The sequence below is a fragment of the Calonectris borealis genome, chromosome 22, assembly GCF_964195595.1.
Source record: "Calonectris borealis chromosome 22, bCalBor7.hap1.2, whole genome shotgun sequence".
Taxonomy (NCBI): Eukaryota; Metazoa; Chordata; class Aves; order Procellariiformes; family Procellariidae; genus Calonectris; species Calonectris borealis.
In genome coordinates this window covers 4,139,723-4,166,476 of record NC_134333.1, presented here as the reverse complement: position 1 = coordinate 4,166,476, position 26,754 = coordinate 4,139,723, and the positions used below count along the sequence as shown (strand labels likewise).

The 26,754-nt window shown below is 52.6% G+C and overlaps 4 protein-coding genes across 4 annotated transcripts; all 4 read right to left on the bottom strand.

Moving 5' to 3' along the window:
• Positions 1 to 1,521: 1,521 nt before the first annotated feature.
• Positions 1,522 to 17,291, bottom strand: LOC142091795 (feather keratin Cos2-3-like). The gene is made up of 2 exons (XM_075171150.1): positions 17,046 to 17,291; positions 1,522 to 1,848 (listed from the first exon to the last, which is right to left on the bottom strand). The coding sequence occupies exons 1-2, from the start codon at positions 17,112 to 17,114 to the stop codon at positions 1,522 to 1,524; spliced, it is 396 nt and encodes a 131-aa protein (XP_075027251.1). The 5' UTR covers positions 17,115 to 17,291.
• On the bottom strand, positions 10,073 to 10,378 carry LOC142091798 (feather keratin Cos2-3-like). Its single transcript, XM_075171152.1, has one exon. It carries the CDS (start codon positions 10,376 to 10,378, stop codon positions 10,073 to 10,075), a length of 306 nt encoding a protein of 101 aa, XP_075027253.1.
• LOC142091797 (feather keratin Cos1-1/Cos1-3/Cos2-1-like) lies at positions 15,904 to 24,849 on the bottom strand. The gene is made up of 2 exons (XM_075171151.1): positions 24,830 to 24,849; positions 15,904 to 16,665 (listed from the first exon to the last, which is right to left on the bottom strand). The coding sequence occupies exon 2, from the start codon at positions 16,642 to 16,644 to the stop codon at positions 16,330 to 16,332; it is 315 nt and encodes a 104-aa protein (XP_075027252.1). The 5' UTR covers positions 16,645 to 16,665; positions 24,830 to 24,849; the 3' UTR covers positions 15,904 to 16,329.
• Positions 24,146 to 24,908, bottom strand: LOC142091794 (feather keratin Cos1-1/Cos1-3/Cos2-1-like). Its single transcript, XM_075171149.1, has 2 exons — positions 24,834 to 24,908; positions 24,146 to 24,472 (listed from the first exon to the last, which is right to left on the bottom strand). Exons 1-2 carry the CDS (start codon positions 24,906 to 24,908, stop codon positions 24,146 to 24,148), a joined length of 402 nt encoding a protein of 133 aa, XP_075027250.1.
• Between the last annotated feature and the right edge of the window lie 1,846 nt (positions 24,909 to 26,754).

Sequence of the window (26,754 nt, the reverse complement as noted above, 5' to 3'; positions counted from 1 at the left end):
TCGTCTGTCAGAAGAAATGCCATCCCTCCCTCTTCTACAAGGACACCTGCAGATGGTATCATCATTGTGAAGGACCTGAGGTACCTTCTGCTTCTTACAAGGTTTAGTGTGGGAGAGTTAGGAAGTCCAACTGTGCTGCTCTTGATGATGGTTATTAAGAGTATGATGAGGGAAACGAGATTTCAGACATGCATGTGAAACGCCCTTATAAAGCTTTTGGCCTTTGGTCATTCTGAGATACGTTTCATGAGCCATAATTCCCTCTTGATGGAGGACATAGGTGTGGGGATTTCCATTCTTCCACTTGTACACTTTTGTCAAGACATCTGAATTGTCATGCAGGAAATAGGATATGAGATTGTAGTAGCTGCCAAGAGACGTTACCACTGATCAGAAGGGATGAGATTTACACATAAAAACCCCCCTCTCCCCACAGAATGGCAGCCAATTCCTGAGCACAAAATCTCTCTGAGCCTGCCTGCAGCTCTCTTGGGAAGTGCACCCAAGAGCATCCTTGCTGACCTTCACGTTCTCCTGCATGCTCTGTAACAGAGCAATTTGATCTCCCTCAGAAAGACACCGTTTCCCTGCCTCATTTCTGTTCTGACTGCCCTCAGCTCCCACATGTTTAGCTCCAATCTCCAGCTTCAACGCTTTCAGTAACATGGGCGACTTTTCCCTGTGACTCCTGCCCGTGCTTGCCTGGCATGGCCCCTAGATTGGGTGGTGGAGGGGAGATGAAGGTGGAGTAGCAGCTATGGGCCATCCCAAGGGCTCTTCCCTGCTTTACCACCCTTGCCATTCTGCAAAGCAAATCACCTTCTGCAGCCCCACACCCACTCCCTGCCACCCTGGCCATAGCAAGAGGAACGCCCTTCCTCAAGAGCTCATGGGGCTGCTGACCCCTCAGGGCCTCCCGCCTCTCTGGGCATTTGTGGGCAGAGACACAGCAAGGCAAGGCCTGGTGGTCCCAGCCAGGGATGACTTCCTCAGCTCCAAGGGATGGTGCCCAAAAGAGGAGCCTCTGCAGGGGGTCCCAACCTCCCATTCCTCTCCCAATGGAGAAGGGTCTCCTTGTGCCCTCACCCCTTTCCACCCCAGAGCAACACCTTTCTCCTTTGGCAGCTTGGGGAGCATCCACAGAGGGAAGGAGCACATGGAGGCCAGGCTTGAATGCAGCAGAACTTTAATGAGACAAAAGAGGGAAACAAAGTCACTCCAAGTGGAGGACAGCAGTGCAGGGAGCCCTGGGGGCAGTCAAGAGTCTGTGGTCCTTGGCTGTGAAGAAGTTCTTGCATGATGTCAGTCTGCCTGCCCCATAGAGGGAGAGGAGCCAAATCGTCCCCCCTAGGCTGGCCCTGGGGGGACCTTGCTGCCCAGGAGAACTGAAGCAAAAAAAGAAAATGGAAAGAAAGGCAAAGCCATTCAGCTGTACTGAAAACTCGTGCAAAATCTTGATGCCCTGCCCAGCACCATGCCCTGAGTTCCTCAAGGTGTCTTCTTGGGGCTTTCCCAGCATCTTCAGCAGGGAAGGCACCTTCTGCCACAGTAGCGGCTGGAAATGCCAGAGAGGTCACAGCACCCAGAGGTGATGGGCACTCCATCACAGCTGAGGATGCTGCCAACAGCAGCGGAGGTGGAGGATCCCACAACGGTGTTCTGTGGGTAGGAGCTGAGGATGGGGCCGGGCAGAGTCACCACCACGGGAGGGGGCTCGATGACAACAGTGGAGTTCTGGCACTGCCTGACACAGGGCTCATTGCAGCTGTTGGCCAGCGGGGTCGGGCCGCAGGGTCGGCATGGCAGGCACGGGTTGTAGCAGGACATGTCTTGAGGCTGGAGGTGCACCTGGGAGAGAGGGCAGGGAGGAAGCCCAAGGGGGGTGAGGAACAGCCTGGTTTCCTTTTCACAAAGGAACCAAGGCCACTACTTAATGGGCAGATGGAAACTGTGCCAGGAGACACACAGTATTCATCACCCTATGAAGAGCAGCCTGGCCCAGGGAGACTCGGTCCTAACTTGTAAACCAAAAGCCCCCCCAGCCACATCCCAGCCTCTCTCTAAGCAGAGCTTCTGCCTGCTTCCCTCTGTCATGACGAGAACATGCAAACCCCAGCACAGGACAGAGCCAATATCAGCTGTGATGTCCATCGAGACAAGATCTCATTTTGGAAAAGGAGGAGAAGGGGCTTCAGACTCACCTGCTGCCCAAGGAGAAGGAGGCAAGAGAAGGGGGATGAGAAAACACGGACTTCAGCTGGCTTTTATACCTGCCCTTCATTGCCGCAGGACCAGAGGCACCCTTTGCAGAGGTAACAATTTTCTGAGAAGCTCATCTTGAATGCAAACCATCGCAGCTAATGATATGGGCTTTGCTTTGGTTTCCAACACTGCTGCCTTTTCATTTCCAGATTTGTGCCATGCCCATTCTCAAATGAAGGCTTCTTCTGAACATTCACATGAAAGGCCCCAGGATTTCGAGGGCAGGAATGCAGCAGTGCAGGTACAAGACTCAGCTCAAGAGCTGGAGGGGTCCAGAGCAGGCAAGTGACGTCAGCCTGGGTCACTCTGGTGGGGCTGTTTGAAGTGCCGTGCTCAGGAAGAAGCTCCAGCCTTTTTCAGCTGGAAGCCCAAAGGTTACCGTGATTAAGGACATGCTATGTCCTTGTCTTTCCTTCCTCCTCAGCTTGCCCCAATGTCCACTTGTTGCCTCTGCAGATGTGTGCGTTGTGCTCCTAGGTATTGACCCTATCCTGCCTAACACTGCCCAGTCCCCAGGGGTCCTCAGCAGAGTCCATGGTTCGTTGTCTTCCTTGTGTGTTCTTTACCTGTGTGGACTTGTGATCACCCAGGTTTGTGCAAATGCATGTGGGAGCACAAATTTGTGCAGGATTCCATGCCAGTGTGCATGAGCCTGTGTGTGTGTGTCCTTGTGTGTCACTCCTGACAGGCCAATACACAGCTGCCCTGGAGAGCAGCACTAGAGAGTTGAAAAGGGTGGGCTTTGCTTTATGGGCAAGGAGAAAGGCTGAGGAATGCTGCCAACCATGTGCTGGCCATCCCTGAGTGGATCTGCTTCCAATGCAGTGTTGGGGGTGTCTGGGGTGGGACACAGCTCGCTCTCATGTCCATGTCAAGGTCAAATGTACTTGTGCATCCCATCGACTTGGTGCCATTTGAGGCAGGGACTGAGACCTTGGATCAAACAGGTACTGAATGAAAGGAACATGAAGCCTGACATCACTGTGCTGTGAGTGGAAGAACAGACTCAATGGCTTGCACAGGAAAGCCAAGGAACTGATGACTGCTTTGGACTTGAGCCCACAAGGACCTTCATGCCTCACATTGGAATCTCAATCCGACTGCCCAGCAACTGCCCCTGGGAGGGAAAGGACATTGGAATCAAGACTGCATCCCCCAAAGCCAGCTGCTGTCCAAAAGCGGTGTCCAATATAGACCCTCAGCCTCCTCACTCCCAACTGGAGGAAATCAGTGGCTGCTCTTTCCAGACCCTGAGCTGAAAGACAGCTCTAGGAAGCTGGTCCTTCTCCTGGGTCAAGGCCCTGCAGCTGTTCCAGGCTGCACCTGGTGCTGTGCATGCTTGTTCTTGTTGGGGTGTCCTTGCTGGAGGAGGGGAAGAGTCCAGTCCCCAGGAGACAACCTTCTGCCCATGCAGAGCCACTGAGTACTCTTAGCCTGGCTAAGACCCTGAGTGGCAGTAGCAGAGCAGTGGAATGTTACAGTACCATGGTACAGGGCTGGCAGAATTCGCTGTGGTGCTCCTGGGTGCATGGGGCTGGCTCTGGGCTTCTTTGGTGGTCAAGGGGAGACCTATTTAATCTGGGGAGGGAGTAGAGGGTAGATTTAGTTTGGACATAAGGAAGAAATTTTTTACGATAAGGGTGGTGAGACATTGGAAGAGGTTGGCCAGAGAGGTTGTGGAGGCCCCATCATTGGAAGTTGGATGGAGTTTTGAGCAACCTGATCTAGTGAGAGATGTCCCTGCCCATGGCAGGGGGTTGGACTAGATTGTCTTTCAAGGTCTCTTCCAACCCAAACTGTTCTATCATTCTACAATCCTGTGACAGCCCTTGTCCTGCCCACCAGGGGGCGCTGCTGCTCTGCTCGCCGGGGCCACCTTGCCCCACCCAACCCCACCCGGCCACGGGCCCCAGGGTGGTTCCCCGGCTGCCAGGCATTGTCATCAGCATCAGCACTGCCACTGACATCAAGCATCAGCATCGGAATTGGCATTGGGCTTCTTCCGAGCCTCTCCATCGTTTCCCCCGGGGGATCTCTTCTGGTACTTGGAAGCCATCCCGCAGGGTCAGGTGTTTGAGCTCAACACAGACATGACACAATGATGTAGAGGTGACTGAAACCTTCAGGCTTTCTCCATAGGTTCCAGACCATGTGGTTGTTGTAGAGGATTTCCCTCCACATCAAATGTAGAACGTTTTGGTGTGCAGGTGAAGTGCCAGAGTTAAGATGAAAGCTTGGACACGCCTTGTAAAGATACATTTGGGTCTCAAGGGTTGCCAAAGTCATGTCTCAGAGGCAGTCAGAAAGAGAATTGCTCTGTTGCCTAAAGGGCTTGAAGGTCTGAGATTTGCTGAAGCTGAATGCCACCCCCTGAGGGGAGAGTTCTCTGTACAGCTGGTCCCCAGGGAAGCCTGCATGGCTCTAGTAGCTCACTCAACTGTTCAAAGTCCATGTTCCTGGGCTTCAGAAGCAGAGAGGGACACCGGGTTTCGGCACAGCAGAGGCCATTGTCTTTGAACTGGCAAAGGATCCCTTCACCAGGCATTCCTTGGATGGGCTTCCAACTGGCCAGACAGCATGCTTCCCTTAGTGGCGGAGTCTTGGAACCCAGGGCAGAACAAGCAGCCAGGAGTTCTCCGTGTGAGGAGTTGAAGCCTGTCTGTAAAGCAGAGGGCAACATCATGCTGTGGGTTGTGGTTAGTCTGGGTCTGTGCCTCCCCAGCCTGCATGCCTATGAGGAAAGCTGTTGAGATATGTAAGGGTGTGGCATTTTCAGACAAGTCCAGGCCCAGGGACTTGGGACACAGGAGTGGATACTCAGCAGAAGTATCCTGCTTGCTCTTCTTGCTCCTATGCTTCCCTCAGCATAGGCTGTGGTGGGAAAGAATGGCTCTTGGCTGGAGACATGATTGCTCCTGTGATTTATTCCTTGCCCAAACTAGTCCAAGGAGGGAAAATCTCATTCTTGCCTTGCATCTAGGAATTGGCTGAACCTTGAGCCTGCAATATCAGACTGTTCAGACACATGGATCAGCCTTTGGTTACTTACAGAAAGTGAGATGGAGAATGAGCCCAGTGAGAAAGCTGATGAAGGGATAGATAGATAGACATGGAGTCAGGCAAAGTTGAAATACCTTTCTGGCTTTACAGATCATGCGCAGAAGAAATTTGTGCTGCAGTTCCCACAGAAACAACCACCCAGGTAGGACACAACAAAACAGGACTTTTCTCCAAAGGCCCGAGACAGGAGCAACCAGTTCCTCTGGGACAGGCACCTTTCAGCTTCTTGATGTAGCTCGGACTGTGCTGTAGAGAGAAGTTATAGGTCAGACAGCTGGGAAGGCAGGGGATGCCCAGCGGCCAATGGCTGAAGGTGTCAGCAGTGTGCCCTTGTGGCAAAGCAGACCTACTGCACTCTGAGATGTCAGCAAAAGTGTGGCCAGCACACCCAGGGAAGTGATCCTTCGCCTCTATTTGGCACTTATGAGACTGTGCCTGGGGTCCTGTGTTCAGTTTGGGGCTCCTCAGTGCGTAGGAAAGGTACTGACATGTGGGAGCGAGTCCAGCAGAAGACCCCAAGATAGTCAAGGGACTTGAGGACAAACACGCTGAGCCTGAGGGAACAAGGCCTTAGGAAAAGAAGACTCAAGGGAGACCGTATGGCTGTCTACAACTGCATGCTGCAAGGATGTGGAAAAGATGGAGCCAGGCTCTTATCAAAGGTGCACAGTTATAGGACGAGAGCCGAGAGGCACAATTTTGAATCTGCAAAATTCTATTTAGAAATTAGAAACTCCCTTTATTTTAAATTTTTTCTTGACCCTGAAAATTCTCAAGTACTGGAATGCACTGCCCACAGATGTTATGCAGGCTCTGTCCCTGGATGTTCTCAAGACTTGACAGGCACAGCCCTGACCAGCCTGCTCTAATGAGACCTGCTCTGAGCAGGAACTTGGAATGGGTGATCTGCAGAGGTCCTGTCCAACCTAAAGTATGCCATGGAAAGAGTAAAAATAGTATGGCAGGTTTGTTTCTTAAAGGCTAGAAGTAAGGAGAGGACAAATGCAGATCCAAGTGGTTTTGAGGAAACTGAGAGTGGAAGGGTTATGGGCAAGTGGAAAGGTTGTTTAGTTGGTTTTGAGTGAGCTTTTCAGAAGCCGATCTATGAGATGGGATGAGCAGTGTGGCAAGGAAACTTCATTGATTAGTTCCTGAGATAGCTTTTTTAGGTAGAGGGAGAAAGTCCACGGTGCCTGGGGAGCTGAGTGGGGCAGTTGGTGTCTGCAGGGTTTCGGGTTGTTGACCAGTATGTTTGTGAGAGCTGCAGCCTTGGGGTGTGCTGACAGGAGCTTGGGGCTAGACACCGTGCAGGAGGCAGGAGAGGCCAACCCAGCCAAGGGCTTGAGGATGGAGAGAGAGGACACAGGCATCAAGGAAGGAGAAACTCCCAAGGTGTTGCACAGGAGGGTGTGTCAGGGAGGTTGGGCACCAGGTGCAGGCCTAGCCCCCTTCTAACCCTCACCTTGGAAAGGCAGAAGGTGTTGGCTGCAAGAGCAACACGTGTCACTGCTGGAGGAGAGAAGACCACAGCAGGGGCGTTTCAGGCGTGCTAAGAACAAGCATTTCCTCCTCCCCACGTCACTCTTTGTTCCCCTTGCAGAGTCATTCCCAGGAGCTCTGCTCTCTCGGGTCTCTTGGTGGGGATGTGTGGGCTTTTCGAGTCTCTTTCACCATGCAGGAGGATCGTTCTCAGCATGCACCTTGGGTGTCTCGTCCTTGCTGCCTTCCAGTGGAAACCACTGGGTAAGCATTGGCTTTGACTATCGGTATGATTCCTCTTCTTCCCAGGAGAGCCTCACTCCCTCCACAGTTCTCTGCAGGGAGCTGCTCTTGAATTATGGGCAAATGTTGGGAAACATCAGATCACACGGGTGGTTTTGCACCGGCCTTCTCAAGACACTGTTACTGGTGGCAGAAAAAAGATGAGACTGAGAAGAAACATCTCCTCTCCTGATCACCTGAGACCACTTGCCTTCCTTTTCTCTTGCCAACCATTGACCTCTCTCTGCTGATCTGTCTGGGCCCAGTGTTACACAGCTATATGACTGCAGAAGCTCTTTTTGATCTCGGCAGTACACATTTTCTGACCTTACAACCCAAACACACAGGGCTTTTGAAAGCTGATGCAGGGACACGAAAGCTCCCCCATCCTTCTCACATTCTTGGGGTATCCCAGGCTCTCTCCTGGCTGGCACGTGTCATGCAGCATGCCCCGGCTGTGCGTTCCTCCTGCATTTCTGCACTGCAAGGGCTTCCTTTTCCCTCCCTTGATCTCAGAGCCTTCTGAGAGGACAGGGAATGTGGAGCAGGATGAAACATCTTTGCCGGAGTTCCCAGGTCCCTCACCCTGCTGGAGGTGTCCTGGAGCCAGCACAGGAGGGCCAGGCACTGCAGACTGTTCCCTGGAGACTCCAGGCAGCACAAGAGTGGAGACCAAAGCCCTGGGTGAAAGCACAGCTTTCCTCTGGGGGTATCCCTGTGGGAGGTAATTGGCATTATTGTGCTGTGGGATCCATGCTGAGCTGAGGTCTCAGACCTGCCCAAAGACACCCACCGCCTTGCTGTTCCCATCGACGTGGCTCTGGCTGCAGCACAAGGGACAGGGAGCCTTCTCCTCCAACACTTTGCATCCCCTCTTGTTTTGCATGTCAGAGCCTTTCCCTGCACAGTCACTGACCCTTGCTTTCTTCCAGGCACCATGGGGCAGACCACCATCACCCAGCAAGAAGGACAAGTCACAGTAGAGGAGAGAGACACCTTCCAGACCACCTGCACCTACCAGGTCTCTGGCTTTGATGCCTTGTTTTGGTACCAGCAGAGGAAAGGCCAAGCCCCACAGCGTATCTCATACCATGCAGCAGCTGCCCCCAAGCGCAATGGCCGTCTCACCACGCTGCTGACCACCACGGGGAAATACAGCCTCCTGCGGCTGGAGGAAGTTGAGGTCTCTGACAGTGCCTTGTACCTCTGTGCTGTGCAAGACACCCTGGGGCAGGGAGCTTCCTTGGCTGTGCAACAGCCCAGGGGAGGGAGGGGATGTGTCTGGGCAAGGCTGAGCTTGGGGGAAGGGGCCCTGAGGTGTCCCCTGGCAGCGCTGCTTCCCCTCTGCACCCAGGGATCTGCAGGCCGAGATCCTCTTCCAGGAGAGGACAGTGTCAGTGGCTTGAGAGGAAGAAGGTGGTGGTGAAAGTCTCAGGTTCCCTCATTTTCACCATGGGTTATGTGGTTATTCTGCCCAATGGCTTTGGAGACATGAGGGGCAATGCAGGAGGTTGGCACTGCTTGTACAAAGGTTCCTTGCTGCTGCTCTTTGCTTTATGGTTTTCTCTACTGCACATTGCTTCTTCAGATATTCCTGCAGGCCTGCCTCTTAGAGTACCTGCTCCAGGATGTGTCCCTCCAAAGTCACAGTTCAAAGGAAGATGAAAAACATAAATAACATGCCATGTGGCAATGCTCTTTCCTGGAATTACACGATTACAACAATTTTGGAAAATACTCAGAACTACTCTGTGAACCTTCCAGTTGCTGCATGGCCGTGTGCTGGGATCCAGAGGACCTGCTCTCCCCAGTGCACTCTGCCAGTCCTTGGAGCCCTTCCCATGCCCTATCTAATGGGCTTCCTCCATTTCTTCTGCAATGGGATCAGGCTGTACAATTCTATCCAAGAGTTGTACCATTGTACAATGGGGGAGCAGACCACCAGGCAAAGGTGTACCTGCTGGGCTGTGCAGGAAACTGTTCGGGGTGTGGAGGGTGTATAGGTGCCCCGTCCTTGCTGTCCTTGCCCTTCGGTGTAGGCCATGCTCTTTCATTCTGGAGGTAGGAGGATGAAGAGGAGAAGGTCTGGGGCTCTTATGAAGGCTTTCTCTCACACCATCTGCACTCCTGCATCATTTTAGGGTCATCTTCTGATGGAGCCTCTTTTCCCAGCACAGGGCTAACCAAAGCAAGAGGAACTCCCTTCAGCACAAGCTTGTGAGCTGCTGAGCTCTCAGAGGCTCCAGCAGCACTAGGCTTCTCTCTAGGGGATAGCAGTGGTCAGCCTCCCCATCTGCAGGACATGCTCTGAGGCCAAGAGCCCATATCTGAGCAGAGATGCTGGAATGTAGGGCCTGAACACCAGTGGCTTTGGAGGAGCTGAGTGTGTCTTCCTCACCTCCAAGAGACAGTGCCTGGAAGGGACCCATTGCCCTCTGTCCCATCTTCCCATTCCTCTGGGAATGATGGAAAGTCCACTTGTGTCCTCACCTTCGCCCCAAACTACCAAAGCCAACACATTTCATCCTCGGCAACACAAGACAATGTCCACCAAGAAAAGGATTATGTGGAGGCAGAGGCTGGGATGCAGAAAACTTTAATGACTCTGAAGAAGGCAACGAGTTTGCTTGTAGAGGAAGCAGCCAGAGCAGGGAGAGCACCACCAGCTGCAGAAAGTCTGTGCCCAACACGCACACTGGAGATCCCACAGGCCATCCATCTGCCTGCCCCACAGAGGGAGCAGATACCTCAGGTTGGCTCTGGGGCTCTTATGGCCCAGAAGAACAGAAGACAAGAAAGAGATGGGAGAGAGTGGAAGGGAAGGAAGTCAGACTTTGGCCATGTTTTCAGAGAGCCCCAGCTGCCCTCCTTTGGAAGGGCAGCACTGGAATCTCAGGCTCTCTGAAATGGATGGCCGGGAGCTCTGTCCTCAGTCTGGCATCAGCTGTTGGTTTCCTGGGGATCCTTGTCCGGGCTGTCACCAGTGGCTCTAGCAGGGGGGACACCTTCTGCCATAGTAGCGGCTGGAAATGCCAGAGAGGTCGCAGCACCCAGAGGTGATGGGCACTCCATCACAGCTGAGGATGCTGCCAACAGCAGCAGAGGTGGAGGATCCCACAATGGTGTTCTGTGGGTAGGAGCTGAGGATGGGACCGGGCAGGGCCACCACCACGGGGGAGGGCTCGATGACAACAGTGGAGTTCTGGCACTGCCTGACACAGGGCTCATTGCAGCTGTTGGCCAGCGGGGTCGGGCCGCAGGGTCGGCACGGCAGGCATTGGTCGTAGCAGGACATTCTGTAAGGGTCTGGAGGTGCACCTGGGAGAGAGGGTCAGGAAGAATCAGAACACAGGCACAGGTAAGGACCATCCCACCACAAGTCGGTCACCCTGCCATGAGTGTTTCAAAGGCACCTGCTGAGCCAGGAGGTAGAAACTGGGCAGTGAGGCCAAAGGGTTTCTTGGCCTCATCCTGACACAGTACTGCAAAGTGTTGCCAGGCCCAAAGAGGCTGCTGACCATCTCCTAAAAGAAGCACCCTCTCCGCCAACTTCTGGACACTCTCTGAGTCAGAGCTTTGCCCTTCTTCCCCCTCTCAAGCAACACCATGACCCAGCATAGGATGGAGGAGCACGCATCTCATGAACAGAAAAAGGTTGTGGGGAAAAGGCATCAGACTCACCTGGTTCCCAAGGAGAAGGAGGCGAGAGAAGTGGATGAGACAGCGAGGAGTTGGGCTGGCTTTTATGGTGGCCCTGACCTGCCCCAGGCCCAGACGTAGCTTCTATGGAAGCGGTAATTTTCTAAGGTTCCCATGATGAATGGAAAACATCCCAGCTATTGACATGGGCTGCGTGGTTGTTTTCCCTGGTGCTGCCTTTTCATTTCCTGCCTTATGCCATACCCATTCCCTCATGCGCAACTTCTGAGTGCTGGGTTTGAGAGGCTCCAGGATTTATGGGGCAGGAATGTGTCTGTGCCTGCAGAAGACTCAGCTCAAGTGCCGCATGGGTGTAGCGCAGCCAAGGGATGTTGGCCTGGGGCACACTGGTGGGGTTGCCTGTGGCCGCATGGACAGGAAGGGGCCCTGCAATCCTTGGCTGGTCACCCAAGGGCTTCCTTGCGTGCGGACGTGCCATGTCTTTCTCTTTCTTTCCCTCCCAACAGGGTCACTCCAGCCATCACTTGTGGGGTGTGGGGGGGCTGCACTGCTGGCTTTCGTAGACTTTTAATCTTTTACCCAGGATACTAAGCAGACTTCCCCAGGCTTTGGATATTGAGGGCTGCAAAGATGAGTTCCCCCATTATTTCAGCACTGCTCAAAATCAAATTTTGCGGGCCCTCCTCTACCACTGGGATGTTATGGGGTGGACAGCATGATGCTTGAGAAGAAAAATCACTTCTGGGCATGGCACACAGAAAATCGAGGGAAAACTTTTCCTTGTAAAACACCTGAGTTACCATGGCCTACAAGATGTCAAAATTTTGAGGGAGGTCTCTAGTTTGCTTAAGTATTGCCTACCTGATCTTCTCCTGGCAAGAGTACATCTCCCTTGCTCTAAACTTCCTCCCTGGTTTCAAGGACCTAGGATTCCTAAAGATTGATTATGCTCGTAAAGACTGAGGCAAAGAAGGCATTCAGCACCTCAGCCTTTTGCAAGTCCTGTGTTGTCAGGCTGTGTGGCATCAGAGAAGGCCCACTCATTCAGCTGTGGGACCACATTTCCCCTGGCCTTCCTTTTGTCACCTGTGTCCTTACAGATTCCCTTCTTGTTGCCATTGACACCCCTCGCCAGATTCAGTTCCACTTGGGCTTTGGCTTTTCTAACCTCATCCCTGCATGCTTGGACAGCATCTCTGTATTCCTCCCAGTTTATCTGTCTTTGCTTCCACCTCCTGTATGCTTCCTTCTTGTCTTTTGGTTTTGCCGGGAGCTCCTTGTCCATCCATGCTGGCCTCCAGGCACGCTTGCCTGACTTCCTCCTCATTGGGATGGTTTGCTCTTGAGCTTGGAGGATGTGGTCCTTGTATATTTGTCAAGTTTCTTGGTCCCCTCTTGCCTCCAGGGCCCTATGCCAGGGGACTCTCCCAAGCAGCCTTTCAAAGAGAACAAAGTCTGCTCTCCTGAAATCCAGGGTGGTAAGCTTGCTATTTACCTGCCTTACTCCCCTCCGGAACTCCACCATTTCATGGTCACTGCAGCCCAGGTTGCCTTTGATCTTCACAGCCCCACCCCCTTCTTGGTGTGTATGAGGTCCAGCAGAACACTTGTCCTCATTGGATCCTCTATCACTTGGGTGATGAAGTTGTCATCCATGCACTGCAGGAACCTCCTGGCTTGCTTATGGCCTGCTGCGTGGTCCCTCAGGCAGATATCGTGGTGGTTGAAGTTCCCCAGGAGGACCAGGGCCTGTGAATGTGTGGCTGCTCCTATCTGTCTCTAGAGGGCCTCATCCGCTGGTTCTGCTGGTCAGTTGGCCTGTAGCAGACACCCACTGCAATGTCACCCTTACCTGTCTTCTCTTTCTTCCTTACCCATAAGCCCTCTGTTGCCTCATCGTCCATCCCCGGGCAGAGCTCCATGCACTCCAACTGCTCTCACACAGGAAGGGCAAGTCCCCCTCCTCGTCTTCTCAGCCTGTCCTTCCAAAGGGGCCTGTATTCCTCCATTGCAACACTCCACACACAGGAGCCATCCCACCCTGTTTCTGTGATTCCAACAAGTTCGTAGCCCTGCAACTGCACACAGATCTCTAACTCATTGTGTTTATTCCCCATACTGCGTGCACTAGTGCCGGGATATAGCAGCTGAAGGCACCATGAGCAAGTTTGCTGATGATACCAAACTGGGAGGTGCTGTTGACTCTCTTGAGGGACAAGAGGCCTCGCAGAGGCATCTACATAAATGGGATCACTAGACAATCATTAATGGCATGAAATTAATCAAGTCCAAATGCCGCATTCTGCATCTGGGGTGGAGTAACATCAGACACAAGTTTAAATTGGGAGAGGAGTGGCTGGAGAGCAGCCCTGTAGAAAGGGAGCTGGGGGTGCTGGTTGACAGCAGGCTCAATGGGAGTCAGCAGTGTGCCCTGGCAGCCCAGAGAGCAAACCGCATCCTGGGGTGCATCAACTCAGTACAATGAGCCAGTCAAGAGAGGGGATTATCGCGTTGTATTTAGCCTTGGTGAGGCCTCACCTTGGGTACCGTGTGTAGTTCTGGGCCCCACAATTTAAAAAGGATGTGAAGGTACTCAAACGCATCCATAGGAGGGCAACAAAGCTGGTGAAAGGGCTGGAAGGAATGTCCTATGAGGAGTGGGTGAGGACTTTGGGTTTGTCTAGACTGCAGAAAAGGAGGCTGAAGTGCGACCTCATTGCTCCCTACAGCTTCCTGAGAGGGAGGTGCTGATCTCTTCTCCCTGGTATCCAGTGACAGGATGCGTGGGAAAGGTTCAAAGCTGTGTCAGGGGAGGTTCAAACTCAACATTAGGAAGCATTTCTTTACAGAGAGAGTGTTCAAACACTGGAACAGGCTTCCTGGAGAGGTGGTTGGTGCCCCGTGCCTGTCAGTGTTTAAGAGGCATTTGCCCTTAATAACATGCTTTAACTTTTGTTCAGCCCTGAAGTGGTCAGGAAGTTGGACTAGGTGATCATTGTATGTCCCTTCCATCTGAAATTTCCCTTCCCTTCCCTTCCCTTCCCTTCCCTTCCCTTCCCTTCCCTTCCCTTCCCTTCCCTTCCCTTCCTTTCCCTTCCCTTCCCTTCCCTTCCCTTCCCTTCCCTTCCCTTCCCTTCCCTTCCCCTTGCTCAATGATTGCACTTATCTTAATACTAGGGGAAGACACTGCCTGCTTCTCCACTGCATTTGGGTCTGGGGCTCATCAAGCTGTCAGAGAAAATCCTGTCTATCTCCCTTTCACCTGCTCTGATGCTGCACAGCTGACTCACTTGCAACTGCTCGCCAACTGACTAATGCTGACCGCTTGCTGTCTGTTATGCCTGAGAATATTCTGTGGTGCTACAGGCAACCGCTGTAAGAGGAAGTGCTCTGGAAATATCACTTTATCAAATTTGTGGAGGACTTGAGTTTTGCTCTTCTGCTCATTACAGGGTTTTGGTAAAGCAGGAATGGACTACGTTGAAGAAATGTAACTGATGCCTGGAAATCAGCTGGAGCAGCTATGGGTGCTGCCATTACCCAATGAGGGAAAACATGAGGGCTGATACAGTCTACTCTTTGAATGCTGAAACAAGGGACATTCTCCAGAAAGCAGGTTTGGTGGCCTACAAGCAAGCAAAGGGGTGTACGGCTGCTCTTCAAAAGTGCTCATCCCATGAGAAGCAGAGCGATCAGAAAAAGGGGAAAATAACTCCTAGTTTTCCAGAAGAAAAGAAGTCAGAGGCGGAAAAGCCGCTGCAGACTCCTGAGGACTTCAGCCCATTTATGAAAATTGCTACAAGAGATGCTGGTCTGGGTCTTCTGAAAGATATTTTGAGCAGCTGTGGTCATGGGGAAAGCACCATCTTCGTATTTTACAAAACGCATCAGCATCTATGAGGCCTGAGCTCCATAGAGACCCTGGGCAAGGGGCCAAGCCAGAGCTGGGACCCATGGTTGCACTGGGTCTAGGTGGGCTTGGTCCTGATGCTCATTGTCCCTGTGTTGCCACCTGACTGAGCACTGACTCCCACAGAACCTGGGCTGAGGAGACGTGCACCCCCATCCTCACGCCATGCGGAAATCCCTCTGTCCTCCATCCTGGTGCTGTGGTGCTGGCAGTGTGTGGAGTCTGTGTGAGGGCAAACCCCCACACCACAGGGTCCCAGACTCTGCAGATGTGGGAAGGACCCGGCCTGTGTGTGGGGAGCAGCGGTGGTGCACAGAGCACAAGGGCCACTTCAGCCCCAGGGCTCTGGGAATGCTGAAGGAGCTTGGTGCCTGCGGGAAGGCACTCCAACATGTGCCCTATGGTTGGGCTGCTGCATGCCCTGTGCCATTCAGGGACAGCTCACGGATCCTGCTGAGTGCAGAATCAAACCCCACTGTCAGTGCCATGTCTCCGAGGAGCTGGGCGTATCTCCTCTCACACAGCACTTTTCCAGACCAGAGTTGCGTTGTGGCACTTGTGGGGCTGTAGGGTTCCTGGGCCTCAGGAAAGCTGTGCTTGAGGAAGACAAGGCAGCACAGAGCAGTGTTGCATGTTTGGGCACCAGTCACTGTCCTGGGCCTGCCTTCACTCCAGGGGGTGACAGGGGACTCCAGCATGTGGCCTGCTGTAGCTGATACCAATACTAACTTGTCAACACCTCAGCCATCAGGTTGGAAATGGAAACAGGTGGGCCATGGCAGATGTGCTGAAGGGTGATAGGGCTGCATGGGGAAGCTGCCCCTGCAGCCCATTGGCAATCGTGCTGGCCATGGCCCCTAGATCGGGTGATGGAGGGGAGGGACAGGTGGAGTAGGCACTGTGGGCCATCCCCAAGGCTATTTACCCATGCCCAATTCCAGCCATCCTTTGGCAATGTCTTTTTCTGATTCCTCTTCACATGACGTGCTGCAGGGCCAAGGGGGTATTTCTGAGCAGAGTTGCAGCAAGGCAAGGACTGATGGCCATTGGCTGTGTCGTGACTCGGGTTGTCTTCCTCAGCTTCAAAAAGCAGTGCCTGAAAGAGGACTTGCTGCAGTGTGTCCCACCCTCCAATACCTCTAGGAGTGATGAAGGGTTCCCCTGTGCCCCCACCTCATTCCCCTCCAAAGCAATGGTTATCTTCATCAGCAGTCAGGATGCAGACGGAAAGACCACCTAAGGGACACAGGCAGGGTTGCAGCAAATTTTTAATGAGTCTCAAGAGGGAAATGAGGTCACTCCAAGGGTGGGGAGGAGCAGGAGCAGCCAAGAATCTGTTCCCCTTTTCCTGTGGCTGAGTTCCCACAGGGCATCTGTCGACCTGCCCGGCAAAGGGCAAGCAGATCACTCCAGGCTGGTTTCCTGGGTCCTCCCAGCAGGTTTGATGGGAGCACAAGACAACAAAGAAAAGAGAGAAAAAGGGTGAGTGGAAGACAGGAAAGGTAGACATTGGCTGTGTTTTCCGAGAGCCCATGCTGGCCCCTTCCATCTTGTCCTTGCAGAGCAAGCCAGAGATGGTCAGTTGCTCTTAAAACAGCAGCACAAAGTTTGATTCTCCATCCAGCAGCATGTTCTGAGTTCCTAGGTGTCCTTATCCGAGGCCATTGCCAGCATCTTTAGCAGGGAGGGCATCTGCTGCCACAGTAGCGGCTGGTAATGCAGGAGAGGTCACAGCACCCAGAGTTGATGGGCACTCCATCACAGCTGAGGATGCTGCCAACAGCAGCGGAGGTGGAGGATCCCACAATGGTGTTCTGTGGGTAGGAGCTGAGGATGGGGCCGGGCAGGGTCACCACGACGGGAGAGGGCTCAATAACAACGGTGGAGTTCTGGCACTGCCTGACACAGGGCTCATTGCAGCTGTTGGCCAGCGGGGTCGGGCCACAGGGCTGGCAGGGCAGGCACGGCTGGCACTGGTTGTAGCAGGACATGTCGTGGGGCCTGAGATGCACCTGGGAGAGGGGGTAGGGAGGAAGCAAAACATGGGGATGCATGAGGAGCAGCCTGTCACCACACCATGAGGGAGCCAAAGAACATGCAGGGCTGGGAGGTGGAGGCTCTGCAAAGATGTACAAGGGCTTCTTGAGTTCATCCTGACAGGGCCAAAAAGAGCCATCATCTCCTATGCGGTTACTGATTAGTCCCTGAGTCCAGAAGCCACCTCAGTACAGTCCCAGCCTCCCTCCATGCCTAACCTCCTCCCCACTTCCCTCTCTCCTAAAAAGCAGCCCCATGATCTGGCATAGGAGAAAACTGGTGTCAGCTGAGAGGTCCACTGAAGTGAGACCTCCTTTTCGAGAAAGCAGAGAAGGAGAAGGGGCTTCAGACTCACCTGGTTCCCACGGAGAAGGAGGCAAGAGAAGTGGATGAGCGAGTGAGGAGTTGGGCTGGCTTTTATCATGGACCTCTACTGCCCCAGGCTGCCAGAGGCATCCCTTGGAGAGGTGCTTATTTTCTGACAAGCTCATCGTGAATGCAAAACATCCCAGCTAATGCTATGGGCTGTGTTTTGGTTTCCTGAATCGCTGCCTTTTCATTTCCTGCTTTATGCCAGGCACATTCCCCAGTGGAGGCATCTTTTGTGTGACAGGATGAGAGGCCCAAGCATTTCCGCTGCAAAACATGTCAGTGTGGGCAGAGGACTCATCTCACATGCTGGAGGAGTCCAGGAAAGGACACTCGAGATACACTAAACAGCTGGCTTAAACGACACACATACACACACAAATTTAGACTTCTAGGCATCTAGAATTAATTGAGAAGACTAAAGACACAGGAAGAGAGGCTGTCTACACTGTGCAGGGCCACCGCATAGGTGTTGGACTTGACGGAGTCATCTTCTGCAAGTCCTGTGTCCAAGGGTTCAGCGTGGCTGAGGGAAGACTCATGTGCGCTCGGTGAGAGCGGGAGATGCAGCTGGTGAGAGTAAGGTGCCCCGCTTGAGCCCTTTCACCCACACAAAAGCCGTTTCCCTGCTCTCTCTCTGTCCCTGAGTACCGTGGACAGGGATATGGGCTTTAGCCTTGGGACGGAGGTGCTTGTAGGCTCTGGTGGGACAGCCTCTGGGTTCACTTCAGATCACATGATGAAGCAAACCATGCACACGTGACCAGGTATGCAGGCCCTGCTGTGAGCTTATGCTAGCTGGGGCGTTCAGAGGCCACGACTGGTCAATTGCTGGATCAGTGTGTCCAGAGAGATGATTTGTCCCATTTACCGTGCACGTCTTCTTTGGGATGGGGTAAGTCCCGTCTGTGAGCTGATGTCTCTTCACTGAGAGTGGGAAGAGTCTGTAGCGTCTGTTAGAGGTGTAGGGTCCACGAAAATGGTCAGAGCATTGGAACGCCTCTCCTATGAAGAAAGGCTGAGAGAGGTGGGGTTGTTCAGCCTGGAGAGAAGGCGGCTCTGGGGGGACCTTCCTGCAGCCTTTCAATACTTAAAGGGGGCTAATAAGAAAGAGAGAGAAAGACGTTTTCCCAGAGCCAGTAGTGGCAGGACAAGGGGCAATGGCTTGAAACTGAAAGAGTGTAGACTTTGGTTGGACATAAGGAAGGAATTTTTTACAATGAGGGTGGTGAGACACTGGAAGAGGTTGGCCAGAGATGTTGCAGATGCCCCACCATTGGAAGTGATGGGGCAACCTGATCGAGCGAGAGATGTCCCTGTCCATGGCAGGGGGATTGAACTAGATGGTCTTTCAAGGTCCCTTCCAACCCAAACCATTCTATGATTCTATGAATTATGCTGGGAACAAAGACGGCTCTGTGAGAGGCTCACTTGCCTCCAGGGCAGTGAGCTTGGGCTGAAAGAGTCTCTACACGAGGATGTCTTTGGCATCTGAGTTGGTCCCACAGGGCTGGAAGGACGTATCCCCTGAAGGGATCTTGATCCATTTCATTCAAATCCCCTTAATTAGCTATATTTACTAAGACTGAGATGCAAAGCATGGCACAGAAGTCAGAAGAGAATCCCTCTCCCTTGAGAGATCATTTGGGCAGCGTGCATGGCAGGAGCGGGGTGCGGCAGCACGCAGCAGCTTTGGCTTCTGTCCCCAGGGGACCCTCTTGGAAGAGTGAGGACTACTGCTCAGGAGTGGAATGTGTTTGGCAAGGTGAGGCAAGAGTGTTTTTGCCAACACCTGCTAAACGGGGAAGGAGGAGTTTAAAGTAGGTATGGAGGGGGAGGTCTCCCAGAGACTGAAGAGAAGGGAGAGCACAAGGGGTAGAAGCGGTATGCATGGGGGACAACACAACAGGGGAGATTCTCATACTTCCCCTGTGGCACAGGTGGTGGTGGAGTTACATGCCTGCTACACACCTCGTGCTCAAGAGGAGGAGGCAGATGACGCCTTCTTCAGGTGGTTGGGGAAAACTCCACAGTCGCAGGCCCTGGTACCCATGGGTGACTTTTACCACCTCAGTATCTGCTGCAGGAGGAAAATGGCTGGGCACAAGCAAACCAGGACATGGCTGGGGCATATGGAAGACAAATTTTTGATGCGGGCAATCCATGCACAGACTCGGAGAGAGGTTCGGTTAGACCTGCTACTCACAAATGAGGAAGAACTCTCGGATGATGTAAAGTTCAAGGGCAGCCTTGCCTGCAGTGACCATGAGACTGTGGACCTTAAGATCCTCAGAGGACTGACCAAGACAAACAGGATGACTACTGCCCCCGACTTCAGAAGAGCACATCGTAGTCTTGTCAGGGACCTACCTGCTTGGCAGGATGCCATGGGAAACTGCCCTAGAGTTCAGAGGTTCCCAGGAGAGCTGGAGAACCTTCAAGGAGAGCCTCCTCAGAGCACAAGGATGGTCCTCTGCAATGTGCGGAAAGGTGAGTCAGGAAAAGCCAGAGCACAGCTGGAGTGGAACCTTGGAAGGGAGGGAATGAGGAAAGGTACCTCTGAGCCTACTGGCAGCAAAAGGAAGGCTAAGTAGATGTGGTCTCATTGCTCGGTGAGGAAGAGGACCTGGTGACAAATGATGGAGAAAAGGCTGATGCACTTGATGCCTATTTCTCCTCAGTTTTTAGTGATATGGCTTCTCCTCAGGCCTACCACTTCCCTGCGCCTGCCCACAGACTCCATGGAAATGAATTTGGGATGCATCCAAGGGTGTTCAAGGAGCTGACTGGACAGTCCCTACTCAGTCCCTGGAAAGGAGATGGAGGAAATGCTCTCAGAAGCTCTTCCTAAACTCATGAAAGGCAGGAAGGGGATTGAGAGCATCTCACATGAGTTTACTGAGGGCAAATAATTCATCACAAACCGCATTGCTTTCTGTGAGGACGTGACTGGCACTGTGGGGAAGGGGAGGGCACTGGCTGTGGTGTACCTTGACTTTAGCAAGACCTTTGCCATACCCTCATGGGTGCACACACATGAACACCCATATGCACGCAGAGGTATGCGCACTCACAGGAATGCACACACAGAAATATGTGTGATGTTGGGGAATTTTTATTGTACCCCTTGAGGCAAATTAAATACACGCTTTTGCTTAGATATGAAGAAAAACCCCACCAAACTATCAATGTATTGGACAGAGTTGTACCCCCATAAGCAGATCTTCAAGGAGTCTGCAAAGATGTGTCAGGAGCCAATTCCTTATGTGCACTGGCACCAGCACCGATCCTGTGAGCATTGGGATGGGGCACTTCAGCCTGGCATTGGGTCTATCCTCCAGCACCAGCTCTGCTGCCCAAAGGTGGCCACTGAGCATTCACATTCCAGATTGCTACAAGACAATGTGCAGCTGTTTCTTATCTCATCACCAAGGGAAACTGCACCCCCTCACAGGGAATCCTTCTGTCTCTGGCATTCCTGCTGCCAGCCATTTTAACCCCTTCTGCATTTGGGCCTTCTTGCTCTCTGCGGCAGATCACCAATTACCACTGCTGAGCAGTTACAATTTGAATTTCCCCTTCAGTGCACAAGCAAATTCATACACAGGCACAACCACATGCGTGATCTTACACGCACCCAAAGAACAACTCATACAAGTGTGCACTTGTAAGGAGGTGTGCGCACACATGATTCAAAAGGAGCCCATGTGCATACCAACATGCACATCCATGCCCCATACCAACATGTACGCACAGATATTCAAACACACGTGCTTACACATGTGCATGCTCTTGCACACATGCATTTGCATACAGATATACACGCACGCTCCTCCACACAGAGGCACACACACATAAGCACACACCTGCACACACCTATGCCCACACAATTGCATATATGTAGACCAGTCACACACATTCATGCTCTCCTGCATGAAGGCACGTGTGTGGGCTAAAACACATACACACACATGGACACAATTTCCCAAAGACACAGAGAACATATGTGCACACCCATGTTTGCATGTGCATTACACAGGCTCACACATGTACAGGCAGATGGACATGTACGTGAGCACAATCATGCACACACCACTGAGAACCAAGAATCCCGACAACAGCCCCTCTAGATGACTCTAGGCAAGTCCTTCAGACCCTACAGTTAAGGCAATAAATCAGTCACTGGCCAGTCCCATCAGCTTTCGTGAGCTCAAGGGTTTGGCAGTGGTTCAGTCAGCAGTTTTCTCACTGCAGACAGAGAGAAACTACAGCGGAGTCAAAACTATCATGGCCTTTCCAGACATTGAGCTTCTCCGTGTCTCAAGTCTGTGGGTGAGAGATAATACAAAAACTAGAGAACATCTCTATTCCTGCAGCCTCCCAAAGAATTCCCATATTACATGGAAAAGAAAAAAAATGCTGCAGCGTTAGAAGCTCCTGCCTGATCTTAGTGGTCTCCTCAAGGGTCTGGGACCAGCCCCGCCCTTGCAAAGGGTGCGTTGCCATGTGGCAGCAGAAGGGTGTGTCTGGGACAAGCCAGACTTCACTTAGGCTACAGACACTGGGGCTGGGACATCAGAAGTGATATAGTAGTGAACTGTCTCCAGAGTCACTTGAAGGTAAACACCCTCTCTTCAAAAGACAAAGAAATGCAGAAGCGACATTCGTTTACAGAGCAGCTGAAAAAATGGTTTGGCTACCCTGTGATTGTTCATGCATTCTTTTTATTTTTTCCCCAGTTTGAATTGATGTGCTGGCCTTTTTTCTTCTTGTGTTTTCCATGCAGGTGCAGGTGGTGTAATTACCTGTAGGAAGAGGGAGCTGCCTGGATGGATCCTGGTGCCTTTTTCCTACCTTGCCAAGACCTCCTCAGTTGTGCTGCCAAACTAGAGGTCATGCCAAGAGCCAGTAGCAGTGCCCTGGCAGTGCTTTGGCCAAAGGGCTTGCTCGTCTGTCAGAAGAAATGCCATCCCTCCCTCTTCTACAAGGACACCTGCAGATGGTATCATCATTGTGAAGGACCTGAGGTACCTTCTGCTTCTTACAAGGTTTAGTGTGGGAGAGTTAGGAAGTCCAGCTGTGCTGCTCTTGATGATGGTTATTAAGAGTATGACGAGGGAAACGAGATTTCAGACATGCAAGTGAAACGCCCTTATAAAGCTTTTGGCTTTTGGTCATTCTGAGATATGTTTCATGAGCCATAATTCCCTCTTGATGGAGGACATAAGTGTGGGGATTTCCATTCTTCCACTTGTACACTTTTGTCAAGACATCTGAATTGTCATGCAGGAAATAGGATATGAGACTGTAGTAGCTGCCAAGAGACGTTACCACTGATCAGAAGGGATGAGATTTACACATAAAACCCCCCTCTCCCCACAGAATGGCAGCCAATTCCTGAGCACAAAATCTCTCTGAGCCTGCCTGCAGCTCTCTTGGGAAGTGCACCCAGCACCCTCATCCTCGCTGATCTTCAGGTTCTCCTGCATGCTCTGTAACAGAGCAATTTGATCTCCCTCAGAAAGACACTGTTTCACTGCCTCCATTTCTGTGCTGACTGCCCTCAGCTCCCACATGTTTAGCTCCAATCTTGAGACAAGGGATTAAGGAATTTTAGTAGTTGAATGATTAATAGTAGTTAGAAGATTGAATCAGTAGGTAGGGGCTTGATACTTTGTTCCTCACAAGGCCAGCTCAGCCTGATAAGGCCGACTTAGCTATGGTGTAAATTAACTGAGGCGCCTCACAAGGACAGCTCCTGATAAAGACTAAAAACTTGTCTCAAGAAGCCAGCTAAAACTGACCCTGCGGTATGGACAAAAGTAAGAAGACAACTGAGCCTGCGCAAGAACAAAAGGTTACTAGCGGTGACGAAGAGGAACTATCAGCCTTCATCCCCACGACCCCCAACGACCACCACTAGGAGGCAATGCGCAAGCACAGATGGGAGGGGTCTATGGAAATGACTTCTTAGAACTCATTTTAATACAAAGCGGGGACAGGTCATGCATATGTATAGGCGTACTACAAAACTTTATGAATATGTAATATTTTACTGTATATATTTATGGTGAGTGCCGCACTGAGGCACGCATGATTTTGATCGGATACTCCCCCGTGCCGCCCAGCGCTGAATAAACATAGCTACTTTACAATCTCATAGATTGTGGAGTCCGGTTTCCGCAAGTCAATCTACAGCCTCAATGCATTCAGCAGCATCGGCGACATTTTCCTGCTGCTCCTGCCCATGCGTGCTGGGCATGACCCCTCGATTGGGTGGTGGAGGGGAGATGAAGCTGGAGTAGCAGCTATGGGCCATCCCAAGGGCTCTTCCCTGCTTTACCACTCTTGCCATTCTGCAAAGCAAATCACCTTCTGCAGCCCCACACCCACCCCCTGCCACCCCGGCCATAGCAAGAGGAACGCCCTTCCTCAAGAGCTCATGGGGCTGCTGACCCCTCAGGGCCTCCCGCCTCTCTGGGCATTTGTGGGCAGAGACACAGCAATGCAAGGCCTGATGGTCCCTGGCAGCAGAACAGCCAGGGATTACTTCCTCAGCTCCAAGGGATGGTGCCCAAAAGAGGAGCCTCTGCAGGGGGTCCCAACCTCCCATTCCTCTCCCAATGGAGAAGGGTCTCCTTGTGCCCTCACCCCTTTCCACCCCAGAGCAACACCTTTCTCCTTTGGCAGCTTGAGGAGCGTCCGCAGAGGGAAGGAGCACATGGAAGCCAGGCTTGAATGCAGCAGAACTTTAATGAGACAAAAGAGGGAAACAAAGTCACTCCAAGTGGAGGACAGCAGTGCAGGGAGCCCTGGGGGCAGCCAAGAGTCTGCGGTCCTTGGCTGTGAAAAAGTTCTTGCATGATGTCAGTCTACCTGCCCCATAGAGGGACAGGAGCCAAATCGTCCCCCCTAGGCTGGCCCTGGGGGGACCTTGCTGCCCAGGGGAACTGAAGCAAACAAAGCAAAGAAAAAGAAAGGCAAAGCCATTCAGCTGTACTGAAAACTCATGCAAAATCTTGATGCCCTGCCCAGCACCATGCCCTGAGTTCCTCAAGGTGTCTTCTTGGGGCTTTCCCAGCATCTTTAGCAGGGGAGGCACCTTCTGCCACAGTAGCGGCTGGAAATGCCAGAGAGGTCACAGCACCCAGAGGTGATGGGCACTCCATCACAGCTGAGGATGCTGCCAACAGCAGCAGAGGTGGAGGATCCCACAACGGTGTTCTGCGGGTAGGAGCTGAGGATGGGGCCGGGCAGGGTCACCACCACGGGAGGGGGCTCGATAACGACAGTGGAGTTCTGGCACTGCCTGACACAGGGCTCATTGCAGCTGTTGGCCAGCGGGGTCGGGCCGCAGGGTCGGCATGGCAGGCATGGGTTGGAGCAGGACATATCTCGGGGCTGGAGCTGCACCTGGGAGAGAAACAGGGACAAAGCAGAGCACAAGCATGGGTGAAGAACAGCCTGGTTAAACTATGACAAAGGAGCCAAGGCTAATACTGAGTGGGGAGCTGAAAGCTATGCCAGAAGCCACACGGTATTCATCACCCAATAAAAAGCAGCCTCGCCCACGGAGACTTGGTCCTAACTTGTAAACCAAAAGCCCCCCCAGCCACATCCCAGCCTCTCTCTAAGCAGAGCTTCTCCCCGCTTCCCTCTGTCATGACGAGAACATGCAAACCCCAGCACAGGACAGAGCCAATATCAGCTGAGATGTCCATCAAGGAGAGATCTCGCTTTGAAGAGGAGGAGAAGGGGCTTCAGACTCACCTGCTTCCCAAGGAGGAGGAGGCAAGAGAAGGGGATGAGAGAGCACGGACTTGGGCTGGCTTTTATACTTGCCCTTCATTGCCAAAGAGGCAGAGGCACCCTTTGCAGAGGTAACAATTTTCTGACAAGCTCATCTTGAATGCAAACCATCGCAGCTAATGATATGGGCTGTGCTTTGATTTCCAACACTGTTGCCTTTTCATTTCCAGGTTTGTGCCATGCCCATTCTCCAATGAAGACTTCGTCTGAGCACTCACATGAAAGGCCCCAGGATTTGGAGGGCAGGAATGCAGCAGTGCAGGCAGAAGACTCAGCCCAAGTGCTGGAGGGGTCCAGAGCAGGCAAGTGACGTCAGCCTGGGTCACTCTGGTGGGGCTGTTTGAAGTGGTGTTCTCAGGAAGAAGGTCCAGTGTTCCTCAGCTGGATGCCATGGGCTCCCACGCATGAGGACATGCCATGCCCTTGTCTTTCCCTCCCTTCTCAGCTCACCCGCACGGTCATTTCTTGTTGCCTCCCCAGGTGTGTGCCTTGTACTCCTAGGTATTGACCCTACCCTGCCTAACACTGCCCAGTCCCCAGGGGTCCTCAGCAGAGTGCATGGTTCGTTGTCTTCCTTGTGTGTTCTTTACTTGTGTGGACTTGTAAGCAGCCACGTTTGTGAGGATGCTCTGGGAGCACAAATTTGTGCAGGATTCCATGCCAGTGTGCATGAGCCTGTGTGTGTGTGTCCATGTGTGTCACTCATGAGGGGGGAATGTGCTGCCCATGGCAGGGACACTCTCCACTGCTCTCTCCATGAGCACTGCAGAGCAGCAGTTTCCCAGGGTGAGAAGGAGCCTGAGTGCAGCCAAATGGTGATGGCACCAGCCTGCTAGAGATCTGTCCAGGGAAGAGGCCCTGAAATGCAGCCCCTGTCTCCTGAGCCCTCCTTTTACTTCCCCTGCAGAGCTCACGCACTGCCGCTGCCTATTTCAGGCCCCAACAAGGATGGTTTCACTCCAGTTTGGATCTTTAGTTTAATTCAGTGTAACGATATTGGAAGTGTCTCAGCATGGCTGGCAGTCCCCCCTCCTTGCCTGTCCAGGCCAATACACATCTGTTGTCTCCAGCACTAGAGAGTTGAAAAGGGTGGGCTTTGCTTTATGGGCAAGGAGAAAGGCTGAGGAATGCTGCCGACCATGTGCTGGCCATCCCTGAGTGAATCTGCTTCCAATGCAGTGTTGGGGGTGTCTGGGGTGGGACACAGGCCCCCCTGTATCCAAGCCGCTGTCAAATGTACTTGTGCAGCTCATTGACCTGGTGGTGTGTGAGGCAGGGACTGAGACCTTGGATCAAACAGGTACTGAATGAAAGGAACATGAAGCCTGACATCACTGTGCTGGGAGTAGAAGAAGAGACTCTATGGCTTGCACAGGAAAGCCAAAGAACTGATGACTGCTTTGGACTTGAGCCCACAAGGACCTTCATGCCCCACATTGGAATCTCAGTCTGACTGCCCAGCAACTGCCCCTGGGAGGGAAAGGACATTGGATTCAAGACCGCATCCCCCAAAGCCAGCTGCTGTCTTACAGGGGTGTCCACTATAGACCCTCTTTCTGACGTGGGCTGTGCACAGTGGGTCTAAAGCATCTCCCCTGCTGAATGTCTGTCAGCCTGAGCTCAGGTCCTACTTGCAGGCAGTGGACCCAAGGGTTTCCCCCCTTCCCTTAGGGACCTTTGGTGAGATCAGTGCCAGGGAGCTCTGCTGGGAGAGCTCAGCCAGGGCTGATTCCCCTCTCCATGAAGCTGCTTCTGAGCTGAGGCTCCAGTGTAGCCAAAGGGCAACCTCATTGCTTTCTCAGGAGGTACAGGTACTGTGGAGAAGGGAAGGGCAGGAGAAGTGTGTACGTGGAGTTTAAAAGGATGTTTAACACCCTCTCCCGTAC

Excerpts from the sequence above, each read along its gene's own strand:
- LOC142091798 (XM_075171152.1), bottom strand. The coding sequence starts at position 10,378 with ATGTCCTGCTACGACCAATGCCTGCCGTGCCGACCCTGCGGCCCGACC.
- LOC142091797 (XM_075171151.1), bottom strand. The coding sequence starts at position 16,644 with ATGTCCTGCTACAACCAGTGCCAGCCGTGCCTGCCCTGCCAGCCCTGT.
- LOC142091795 (XM_075171150.1), bottom strand. The coding sequence starts at position 17,114 with ATGATAAAAGCCAGCCCAACTCCTCACTCGCTCATCCACTTCTCTTGC. Across the intron at positions 1,849-17,045 it reads TCCTTCTCCGTGGGAACCAG|GTGCACCTCCAGCCTCAAGA; the intron begins GTGAGTCTGAAG and ends CCTCTCTCCCAG.
- LOC142091794 (XM_075171149.1), bottom strand. The coding sequence starts at position 24,908 with ATGAAGGGCAAGTATAAAAGCCAGCCCAAGTCCGTGCTCTCTCATCCC. Across the intron at positions 24,473-24,833 it reads TGCCTCCTCCTCCTTGGGAA|GTGCAGCTCCAGCCCCGAGA; the intron begins GCAGGTGAGTCT and ends TTTCTCTCCCAG.